The sequence below is a fragment of the Globicephala melas genome, chromosome 4, assembly GCF_963455315.2.
Source record: "Globicephala melas chromosome 4, mGloMel1.2, whole genome shotgun sequence".
NCBI classification, from domain to species: Eukaryota; Metazoa; Chordata; class Mammalia; order Artiodactyla; family Delphinidae; genus Globicephala; species Globicephala melas.
Genome location: NC_083317.1, coordinates 95650589 through 95662767, shown reverse-complemented (window position 1 = coordinate 95662767; position 12179 = coordinate 95650589). Strand labels below are relative to the sequence as shown.

General features: G+C 40.9%; 1 protein-coding gene across 1 annotated transcript in view; it reads right to left on the bottom strand.

Moving 5' to 3' along the window:
• SLC7A14 (solute carrier family 7 member 14) overlaps nucleotides 1–12179 on the bottom strand; it is a 125010-nt gene that overhangs the window by 17829 nt on the left and 95002 nt on the right. Inside the window, exon 7 of the mRNA XM_030863744.2 lies at nucleotides 11274–12151. Coding sequence (XP_030719604.1) covers nucleotides 11274–12151 — 878 coding nt within the window. The remainder of the gene's footprint in view (nucleotides 1–11273; nucleotides 12152–12179) is intronic.

Genomic DNA, 12179 nt, shown 5'->3' with positions numbered 1-12179 from the left:
TGATACTATGTATAAAGTAGATAACTAATGAACCTACTGTATAGTACAGGGAACTCTACTCAGTGCTCTGTGGTGACCTAAATGGGAAGGAAATCCAAAAAAGAGGGGATATATGTATACATATAGCTGATTCACTTTGCTGTACAGTAGAAACTAATACAACATTGTAAAGCAACTATGCTCTAATAAAAATTAAAACAAAAACAAAAACTGTAAACCAATTACATATATGAATTTAGATATGCTAACATTAAAAAAATTTTCAAGTAAAATCTAGCTTTGTATCAAAAAACAAAACCATAGGCAGGGGGTTCCTGTCACCTCATCACTTTTGCAAAATTCCTCTGGTTGTCCAGAAACATAGATATTATGCAGGACTGGCTACATAATTTGTAGGTCCCAGTGCAAAATGAAACCATGGAGCCTCTTGTTAAAAAATGGTTAAGAATTCAAGAAGACAGCAGCAGAGCATTAAGCCAAGTGCAGAGCCCTGTGTGACTGCACAGATATCCACCCGTGGAGCCACCCCTGATGTTATGTGTTAATCTGCACAGACTACATATCAAACATTCTGAGCAAATAAGGTCTGTTCAGAGGCACCCTGGTGGGGAGGTAGGAGCCCCAGATCTGAGCATGGAGATTCTGGATTGTAGTAATAGCTCTATGAATAACTTCCTGTTATTCCTGTTGACCTCGAGCATGTTATTTAACCTCATGGAGGTTCAGTTTGCTTATCTGTAAGGTCGAGAGAGGGAGAAGTGGGGAAGTGGTGGACCGTGTCAGTGTTTCTCAAACTTTATTTATATGTTATTTATATTCATATACTACATTTTTAGTATAGTGGTTATGATCATGGACTCTGGACCCACACACCTGAGTTCTAATTTGGCTTTGCTGTATTCTAACTGTGTGACCTCAGTCAAGTGCCCCAGTTTCCTCATCTGTGAAATGCAGGTGGCTGTGCAGATTAAATAAGTTAACATAAGTAAAGTCCTTGGAATGATGGCTAATATGTACCAAGAGCTATATAAGTGTTAATTATTACTTTGAATCATATGGCACAGGTACTAGTACTAATTTTTTCTTCAATTTGACTCTTTAAAAAACTTTTATTGCAGTATAATTGCTTTACAAGGTTATGTTAGTTTCTGTTGTACAACAAGTGAATCAGCTATATGTATACATATATCCCCATATCCCCTCCCTCATGAGCCCCCCTCCCATCCTCCCTATCCCACCCCTCTAGGTGGTCACAAAGCATCGAGCTGATCACCCTGTGCTATGCTGCAGCTTCCTACTAGCCATCCATTTTACATTTGGTAGTGTATATATGTCACTGCTACTCTCTCACTTCGTCCCAGCTTCCCCTTCCCTGCCTGTGTCCTCAAGTCTGTTCTCTATGTCTGCGTCTTTATTCCTGACCTGCCACTAGGTTCATCGGTACCGTTTTTTTTAGATTACATATATGTGCGTTACTATGGTACTTGTTTTTCTCTTTCTGACTTACTTCACTCTGTATGATAGACTCTAGGTCCATCCACCTCATTATAAATAACTCAATTTTGTTCTTTTTTACGGCTGAGTAATATTCCATTGTATATATGTGCCACATCTTCTTTACCATTCATCTGTCGATGGACATTTAGGTTGCTTCCATGTCCTGGAAATTGTAAATAGTGCTGCAGTGAACATTGTGGTACATGTATCTTTTTGAATTATAGTTGCCTCAGGGTATATGCCCAGTAGTGGGATTGCTGGGTCATATGGTACTTCTATTTTTAGTTTTTTAAGGAACCTCCATACTGTTTTCCATAGTGGCTGTATCAATTTACATTCCCACCAGCGGTGCAAGAGGGTTCCCTTTTCTCCACACCCTCTCCATCATTTATTGTTTGTAGATTTTGTGATGATGGCCATTCTGACCAGTGTGAGGTGATAGCTCACTGTGGTTTTGATTTGCATTTCTCTAATGATTAGTGACGTTGAGCATCTTTTCATGTGTTTGTTGGCAATCTGTATGTCTTCCTTGGAGAAATGTCTATTTAGGTCTTCTGCCCATTTTTGGATTGGGTTGTTTGTTTTTTTTGATATTGAGCTACATGAGCTGCTTGTATATTTTGGAGATTAATCCTTTGTCCGTTGCTTCATTTGCAAATATTTTGTCCCATTCTGAGGGTTGTCTTTTCATCTCATTTATGGTTTCCTTTGCTGTGCAAAAGCTTTTAAATTTCATTAGGTCCCATTTGTTTATTTTTGATTTTATTCCCATTACTCTAGGAGGTGGGTCAAAAAAGATCTTGCTGCGATTTATGTCAAAGAGTGTTCTGCCTATGTTTTCCTCGAAGAGTTTTAGTGTCTGGCCTTACGTTTAGGTCTTTAATCCATTTTGAGTTTATTTTTGTGAATGGTGTTAGGAAGTGTTCTAATTTCATTCTTTTACATGTAGCTGCCCAGTTTTCCCAGCTCCATTGTATATTCTAGCCTCCTTTGTCAAAGATAAGGTAACCATATGTGTGTGGGTTTATCTCTGGGCTTTCTAGCTTGTTCCATTGATCTATATTTCTGTTTTTGTGCCAGTACTATACTGTCTTGATTACTGTAGCTTTGTAGTATAGTCTGAAGTCACGGAGCCTGATTCCTCCAGCTCCGTTTTTCGTTCTCAAGATTGCTTTGGCTATTCGGGGTCTTCTGTGTTCCATACAAATTGTGAAATTTTTTGTTCTAGTTCTGTGAAAAATGCCATTGGTCGTTTGATAGGGATTGCATTGAATCTGTAGATTGCTTTGGGTAGTATAGTCACTTTCACAATGTTGATTCTTCCAATCCTAGAACATGGTATATCTTTCCATGTGTTTGTATCATCTTTGATTTCTTTTGTAAGTGTCTTATAGTTTTCTGCATACCGGTCTTTTGCCTCCTTAGGTAGGTTTATTCCTAGATATTTTATTCTTTTTGTTGCAGTGGTAAATGGGAGTGTTTCCTTGATTTCTCTTTCTGAGTTTTCATTGTTAGTGTATAGGAATGCAAGAGATTTCTGTGCACGAATTTTGTATCCTGCTACTTTACCAAATTCACTGATTAGCTCTAGTAGTTTTCTGGTGGCATCTTTAGGGTTATATATGTAGAGTATCATGTCATCTCCAAACAGTGACAGTTTTACTTCTTCTTTTCCAATTTGGATTCGTTTTATTTCTTTTTCTTCTCTGATTGCCATGGCTAAAACTTCCAAACTATGTTGAATAATAGTGGTGAGAGTGGATATCCTTGTCTTGTTCCTGATCTTAGAGGAAATGCTTTCAGTTTTTTACCATTGAGAATGATGTTGGCTGTGGGTTTGTCATATATGGAGTTTATTATGTTGAGGTAGGTTTCCTCTATGCCCTGTTTCTGGAGAGTTTTTATCATAAATGTGTGTTGAAGTTTATCAAAAGCTTGTTCTGCATCTATTGAGATTATCATATCGTTTTTATTCTTCAGTTTGTTAATATGGTGTGTCACATTGATTGATTTGCATATATTGAAGAATCCTTGCATTCCTGGGATAAACCCCACTTGATCATGGTGTATGATCCTTTTAATGTGCTGTTGGATTCTGTTTGCTAGTATTTGTTGAGGATTTTTTCATCTATGTTCATCAGTGATATTGGCCTGTAATTTTCTTTTTTTGGTGACATCCTCATCTGGTTTTGGTATCGGGGTGACGGTGGCCTTGTAGGATGAGTTTGGGAGTGTTTTTCCTTCTGCTATATTTTGGAAGAGTTTGAGAAGGAAAGATGTTAGCTCTTTTCTAAATGTTTGATAGAATTCACCTGTGAAGCCATCCGGCCCTGGGCTTTTATTTGTTGGAAGATATTTATTCACAGTTTCAATTTCAGACTTGTGATTGGTCTGTTCATGTTTTCTATTTCCTCCTGGTTCAGTCTTGGAAGGTTGTAGTTTTCTAAGAATTTGTCCATTTCTTCCAGGTTGTCCATTTTATTGGCATAGAGTTGCTTGTAGTAATCTCTCATGACGCTTTGTATTTCTGCGGTGTCAGTTGTTACTTCTCCTTTTTCATTTCTAATTCTGTTGCTTTGAGTCTTCTCCCTTTTTCTCCTGATGAGTCTGGAAAAATGTTTTATCAATTTTATCTTCCCAGAGAATCAGCTTTTAGTTTTATTGATCTTTGGTATTGTTTCTTTCATTTCTTTTTCATTTATTTCTGATCTGAGCTTTATGATTTCTTTCCTTCTGCTGACTTTGGGGTTTTTTGTTCTTTCTCTAATTGCTTTCGGTGTCAGGTTAGGTTGTTTATTTGAGTTATTTCTTGAGGTAGGATTGTATTGCTATAAACTTCCCTTTTAGAACTGCTTTTGCTGCATCCCATAGGTTTTGGGTCGTCGTGTTTTCATTGTCATTTGTTTCTAGGTATTTTTTGATTTCCTCTGTGATTTTCTCAGTGATCCCTTGGTTGTTTAGTAGCGTATTGTTTAGCCTCCATGTGTTGTAGTTTTTACAGTTTTTTTTTCCTGTAATTGATAGCTAGTCTCATAGTGTTGTGGTTGGAAAAGATGCTTGATACAATTTCAATTTTCTTAAATTTACGGAGGCTTGATTTGTGACCCAAGGTGTGATCTATCCTGGAGAATGTTCCGTGTGCACTTGAGAAGAAAGTGTATTCTGTTGTTTTTGGATGGAATGTCCTAGAAATATCAATTAAGTCCATCTGGTCTAATGTGTCATTTAAAGCTTGTGTTTTCTTATTTATTTTCTGTTTGGATGATCTGTCCATTGGTGTAAGTGGAGTGTTAAAGTCACCTACTATTATTGTGTTACTGTTCATTTCCCTGTTTATGGCTGTTAGCATTTGCCTTATGTATTGAGGTGCTCCTGTGTTGGGTGAATAGATATTTACGATTGTTATATCTTCTTGGATTGATCCCTTGATCATTATATAGTGTCCTTCCTTGTCACTTGTAATAGTCTTTATTTTATTTATTTATTTTTATTTTTTTTTGCGGTACGTGGGCCTCTCACTGTCGTGGCCTCTCCCGTTGCGGAGCACAGGCTCTGGACGCGCAAGCTCAGTGGCCATGGCTCACGGGCCCAGCCACTCCGCGGCATGTGGGATCCTCCCAGACCGGGGCATGAACCCGTGTCCCCTGCATCAGCAGGCGGACTCTCAACCACTGCGCCACCAGGGAAGCCCTAGTCTTTATTTTAAAGTGTATTTTATCTGATATGAGTATTGCTACTCCAGCTTTCTTTTGATTTCCATTTGCATGGAATTTCTTTCTCCATCCCCTCACTTTCAGTCTGTATGTGTCCCTAGGTCTGAAGGTGGTCTCTTGTAGACAACATATATATGGTCTTGTTTTTGTATCCATTCAGCCAGTCTGTGTCTTTTGGCTGGGGCATTTAATCCATTTTCATTTGAGGAAATTATTGATATGTATGTTTCTGTTACTGTTTTCTTAACTGTTTTGGATTTGTTTTTGTAAGTCTTTTCCTTCTCTTGCGTTTCCTGCCTACAGAAGTTCCTTTAGCATTTTTTGTAAAGCTGGTGTGGTGGTGCTGAATTCTCTTAACTTTTGCTTGTCTGTAAAACTTTCGATTTCTCCATCAAATCTGAATGAGATCCTTGCTGGGTAGAGTAATCTTGGTTGTAGGTTTTTCCCTTTCATCAGTTTAAATATATCTTGCCACTCCCTTCTGGCCTGTAGAGTTTCTGCTGAAAGATCAGCTGTTAACCTTATGGGAATTCCCTTGTATGTTATTTGTTGTGTTTCCCTTGCTGCTTTTAATATTTTTTCATTGTGTTTAATTTCTATTAGTTTGATTAATATGTGTCTCAGCATGTTTCTCCTTGGGTTTATCCTGTATGGGACTCTCTGCATGTCTTGGACTTGATTGACTATTTCCTTTCCCATGTTGGGGAAGTTTTCAACTATAATCTCTTCAAATATTTTCTCCGACCCTTTCTTTTTTCTTCTTCTTCTGGGATGCCTATAATTCATTGTTGGTACGCTTAATGTTGTTCCAGAGGTCTCTGAGACTGTCCTCAATTCTTTTCATTCTTTTTTCTGTATTCTTCTCTCTGGAAGTTATTTCCACCTTTCTATCTTCCAGCTCACTTATCCATTCTTCTGCCTCAGTTTTCCGCTATTTTTTATTTAATTAAAAAAATTAAAGTATTTTTAATTTCAGTTATTGTGTTGTTCATTACTGTTTGTTGGCTCTTTAGTCCTTCTAAGTCCTTGTTAAACGTTTCTTGTATTTTCTCTATTCTCTTTCCAAGATTTTTGATCATCTTTACTGTCATTACTCTGAATTCTTTTTCAGGTAGTTTGCCTATTTCCTCTTCATTTATTTGGCCTTGTGGGTTTTTATCTTGCTCCTTTGCCTATAAGATATTTCTCTGTCTTCTCATTTTGTCTAATTTACAGTATTTGAGGTCTTCTTTCCCTTGGCTGCAGGGTCATAGTTCCTCTTGCTTCTGTTCTCTGCCCCCGGTGGTGGGGTTGGTCCAGTGCCTTGTGTAGGCTTCCTGATGGGAGGGACTGGTGCCTGCGTTCTGGTGGGTGGAACTGAGTATTTTCCCTCTGATGAGCAGGGCCATGTCATGTGGTATGTTTTGGGGTGTCTGTGAGCTTACTATCACTTTAAGTAGTCTGTGTGCTGATGAATGGGTTTTTGTTCTTGTCTTGTTTGTTGTTTAGTGTGAGGCGTCCAGCGTTGTTAGCTGCTGGCAGTTGGGTGGAGCTGGGTCTTGGATTCAGATAGAGTCCTCCAAGAGAGCCCTTGGTGATTAATCTTCCCTGGGGCCAGGAATTCTCTAGTGGTCCAGCATCCCGGGCTCAGTGCTCCCACTCCAGAGCCTCAGGCTCGACTTCTGGTTGAGGGACCATGACCCCGCGAGTCGCTCGTCCCAGACAAATGGTAAAAAGTAAAATCATACAAACAGAAACAAGGAAACACGCACACACACAAAGAAACAAAAACAGAACAAAATAAATCAAATAGCAAAACAACCAGACAAACAAAAGAACCCAAGAAGAAAATCAAACAATTAAGAAGAAAGCTGACAAAAACCCCGAACCAAAAAACAAAACCAAAGCAGAGTGCCAGCTGGAGAATGAAGCAAAGAAACAAAGCAAACCAACAAAAATGATGTTAAAAAAAAAGAGAAAAAGAGAAAGGGGAAAGAAGACAGAAGAGCAGAAAAGCAACATAGAAACAAATATTTAAAAAAATAGAAAATATATTAAAGAAAAAAAAGACAAACAAAATCCCAGAGAAATGGTGAAAACAAAATCAAACAGAAACAGAAACAAGGAAACACACACACACATAAAAGAAACAAAAACAGAGCCAAATAAAACAAAAAGCCAGAGAACAACAAGACAAATAGAATTCAAAAATGAAATCAAACAATTAGGATTAAAAGTAACAAAAACACATAACCTAAAAACAAAAGCAAAGCAGTGTGCCAACTGAAGAAGAAAGCAAGGAGACAACAAAGTGATAAAAATGATTAGAAAGATAATAAAATAAAATAAAAAGGGAAAAAACACAGGACAACAGAAAAGCAAAGTATAAATAGAAATGTATAAAAAATTTTTAAAAAGTTATACAACAGAGATCCCAAAAGACTAAATAAACAAAACAAGAAAACCCCCCAAAACAACAAGAAACAAAAAAAGAAAGAAAAGGAAACCAAAAAAAAAGCTAGAACCAACAACAGAATGAATCAAAACATAATAAAGTCAATAGTAATAATTATGTTTCCATGGGGTGTCTGCTGTAAGTGTCCTTGCACACGCCGTGAGCCACAGCCCCCCTCTGTCTCCCCAGGAGGCTCTCCTCTGCCTCTGGGCTGGTCTCTGGACCTGCTGTGAGCACTGTGGGGACCACTCAGGCTCTGATCTGGCCCAGTTCCTGCATGTGCTGCCTCCAAAGTCCACAGCTGCCAGAGCTAGACTGTTGTGTTTTTTTTTTAAATAAATTTATTTATTTATTTTTGGCTGTGTTGGGTCTTCGTTTCTGTGCGAGGGCTTTCTCTAGTTGCGGCGAGCGGGGACCACTCTTCATCGCGGTGCGCGGGCCTCTCACTGTCGCGGCCTTCTCTTGTTGCGGAGCACAGGCTCCAGACGTGCAGGCTCAGTAGCTGTGGCGCACGGGCTTAGTTGCTCCACGGCATGTGGGATCTTCCCAGACCAGGGCTCGAACCCATGTCCCCTGCATTGGCAGGCAGATTCTCAACTACTGTGCCACCAGGGAAGCCCTAGACTGTTTTCATTTGTGGGAACACTCAGTGTCTACTCAGATATTCTATAGACGCAGGGTCTATCTAACTGATTGTGGGGATTTAATCTGCAGCTTGTACAGCTGGTAGAAAGATTTTCCATCTTCTTCCTTAGTCACCCCCTCCCTGGGGTTCAGCTTTGGTTTTATCCCCACCTCTACATGTGGTCCACCCACAGGAGTCTTGTCCTGAGTCTGCCTTGGAGCTCTTGGGTCTGCCCCCGTGAGGACCAGGCACAGAGGTGGTATGACTGCTTGGATCATGGGAGCCCCAGGGGCGCCAAATGTGCAGGGAAGCCGGCGGCCACGGGTGCAAGAGATATGGCCCTAGCGAGGGCCTTTTCTGCCTCCCGGCGTAAGGCACATGAGGGCCAGCCCTGAGGGGGCTTTTTTTATTGTCACTGGCAGGTGCTGGCATGTAGGTAGAGAGAGGCTACAGTAATGGCTTCTCCCCCTGTGTGTGACTGATCAATAGCACCCTGCTTCCATGGCAGTCCAGTCTTCCTCCCTAGGCATTCCCTGCTGCAGATTTCCTCCCTCCCATCCCCTCAGTCCGTCTCCCCACAGCCAACAGCAGTTCTCGCTCTGAGCCTGTTCTCCAGTCCTCATGCACCAGCTCCCAGCCCCTTTGCACACCTGTGAATACATGTCCCAGTCCCGGGCACGTATGTCCACAGTATGGACCGTCTGTGTGTTTCTCACTCGGCCCTGTCTGCCACAGACTGGCCACTTCACCGTCTTCCGACAGCCTCTAATGCTTCCCCTCTGTCCCAGTCTATTTCCCCGTCAGAGAGGGGTTTTCCCCCAATTCAGGTCTCTCTCCTCTGTTTCAGCTTCCTCTCCTTGGGGTGCAGGTCCTGTCCTGCTTCCTCTCCTCCTCCTTCTCCCTTCTTTTTTTCCATCCTACCCAGTTATGCAGGGATCTTTATAGTCCTTTCCAGTGTCCAAGGTCTTCTGCTAGTTTTCAGCTGGTGTTCTGTGAGAATTGTTGCATCTACAGATGTATTCCTGATGCATCCATGGAGAGAGATGAACTCCATGTCCACCTACTCTCCACCATCTTGAATCTCCTTGACTCACTTTTAGAATTTAAAAATAATCACCAGATTCATGGGAATGTATATATTTTTCTAGTATTTGTGAAAGTGAATCATAATCATATAATATTTTTTAAAGTTCATTCATATACTCTCTAAAATCGGTCCAAATATTAACAATGGAATAGTCACCACACTGTGGGTAACACTGTACTAGATGTTGGAGGCTTCTTCTAGCTTAAATAGTCCAAGAAAAGATGAATAAATTCATGTGTATTTGTGTTTGTGCCTTCATTCACTTGACAAATACATGACTCTAATATTTCTACCCACTGCATTCATTTCTACCCATAATAGCATCTTTCCATTGGTTAGCTTCTTGTTCCAGTGGAAAAATGTTTAAACAGAAAAGAGAGATTGTGAATGAATCATATAAATGCTTAGAATTTTCATGAGTCGGTGGGGTCCTCTCAAGAGATCCCTTAAAGTCTAACAAGGGATGAGGCTTAGGGTAGTGAAAAATTGGTACAAAATGCTTACAGGAAGGCATAGGATGGCCTTCGGATGTGAGGAGTCTTCTGGGAGACATATGTTCTTTCCTTTGAATCCTGTGTTTTCCCCCCACTTCCCTCTACCGAAATCCTATCTTATAGGCCCAGTTCAAATTCTACCTCCTAAGTCCTTTCCAGCTATTCTGAGTGGAAGTTTCCTTTTTCTCATCTGAAGAGTGCTTTACAATCATAGGTATTTATTAAGCACGAACTATGTTCCGGCACAGAGGTCACCGGGTTGAACACCCATATCCCTGACCTCAAGGAGTGGATGGGCTACAACTCAATGACTCTCTATGCTGCCTTGCCCAGGCTGGTTGATTCACATATTTGTCTTGCCTCCCTTAAGGCTGAGTTACTTATTCTTTACTTTCCTATTCCTCAGAGCACCTAAGGACTCTCCTTAGCTAAGTGTTTGTTGCCAGAGACCCCAGGGTTACCAAGTTGTATAGGAAATATAAAAATAATAACTAAGGAACTTTAAAATTAGTCTTCACTTAAACATCCCTCTCAAGTTATCATGAGCACCAATCCCCAGCAATTTCGTAAACATCGGTGATGGTCATATAGGATAAACATGTAATGTGAATATAATATAAATTGATCCCAAAGGAAAACTAGAAATCTTAGGAATGATACAGGACTTCCTGAAGGCAGTGAAAGTGAGTTTAGAGAGAGCAATAGTAATTCACTCAAAGCTGTGGACGTTGATGACCCAGCAGAGTCCTATCAGTTATCAATAGAAGGAGAGAAAGCAACAAGGATGATGGTATGATGGGTACTTCCCAAGAGAATGATCGGAATATCAAAGGATGAAGAAAGATCTTGGGGAAAAAATGAAAAACTTGAATATTTTGCAAAGTCAACAAAAAGTGAGGGCTGTTAAATGGTGCCATGATACAATTTTGTCAAAAAACTGTGCCTAAAACCCCATACTTACTTCATAGTTTGCTCATTTAAAAAACATGGCATGATTGATTGCCATTTTAATTTTGTTGAACATAAGGTAAATAAAATTTTTCATAATTTTTAGTTTCTAAGAATTCCAATCAGCCTTTCCCACCCTCATTTTTATATGTTATTTTTGTCCTTTTTAAAAATGTGGATTCATTTTAAGTGGACTTTCTATGATACTAATTATCCACCAGAAGAACATCCAGTAATAGGATTCAGTGAAGTGATGGATTGATCAGTATCTTTCTTCAAAACTCACAACCAAGATCATAACAGGCAGAAAGGGCACAACTGGCTTTTTTGACTCTAAAGCAGGAAGTAGGGATCCACAGAACCAGCCAGATTTCTCTGGAATAGTGATGCCCAGCCCAGCTAGGAGGTAATTTTGAGATAAGCCTGATCAAGGTCTTAGAAGGGAACTCTCAAGGCTTCAAAGGAAGTTGCTTACCCACAAAGCACCAGACCGCAAACCGGATCCATGTGATGGTGGAGAGCTTTAGCATGAGATAGATGTTCACCAGCATGGCAAAGGCAGGCACAAAGGGGAGACAGGGAGCCATATAGGGCAGCTTCTTGGGGTTCTCTGGCTGCTGCAGGATCACAAACACCAGGATGCTGATCAGCAGCACCATCAGAATGACCAGAAGGATGGCCCACCAGCTCTGCTTTGAGATGTAGTCGGAACCAAAGATGATGAAGGAGCAGAAGATGAACATGAGGATGAAGAGCAGAAGCACGCAGATGGTCACCGTGTGCCCTGTAGCTGCTGTGGGCCGGTCCATTTTGCCTGGAAGGCCCAGCCGGATCCTCATAGTGTAGTAACGGGGCCCAATCAGCTTCTTTAACTTGATGAGATAAATGTTTTCAGTTTCATCAGCTTCTATGCCTGTGGTCATGTCCACGGTGCCGTAGTTTGGGTGGTTGACGTTGTAGGTCGACTTGTCTGATTTCCCTATGAGCATCTCGTTGTCTCCCAAGGATGGTAAGTTCTTAGCCCCACATGTGTTGGTGGCTGGGCCGGAAAACTCTTCCCCTTCACTCACAGGAGAGCCAACTTCCTTCTCACAGTCAGCCAGAATGCCCTCCTTCTTCTTTGTGTGCTCCTGAGACAAAAACTTGACAAACCCGTCAATGTCACTTTCTGGTTGGTATCGAAGGAGCAAGACGCAGACAGAGACCAAGGTGTAGGCGAGGAGGGTGCCGATGGACATCATCTCAATCAGATCTCTCAGGCTGACTAATAGGGAGAGGAGAGCTGCCAGGAACCCCGACACAATGCAGGCCACCACTGGGGTCTCTGTGTAGGAGCTCACGTGAGCCAGGAACCTGAAGGGAGGGGCAAGCAGAGGGTTCA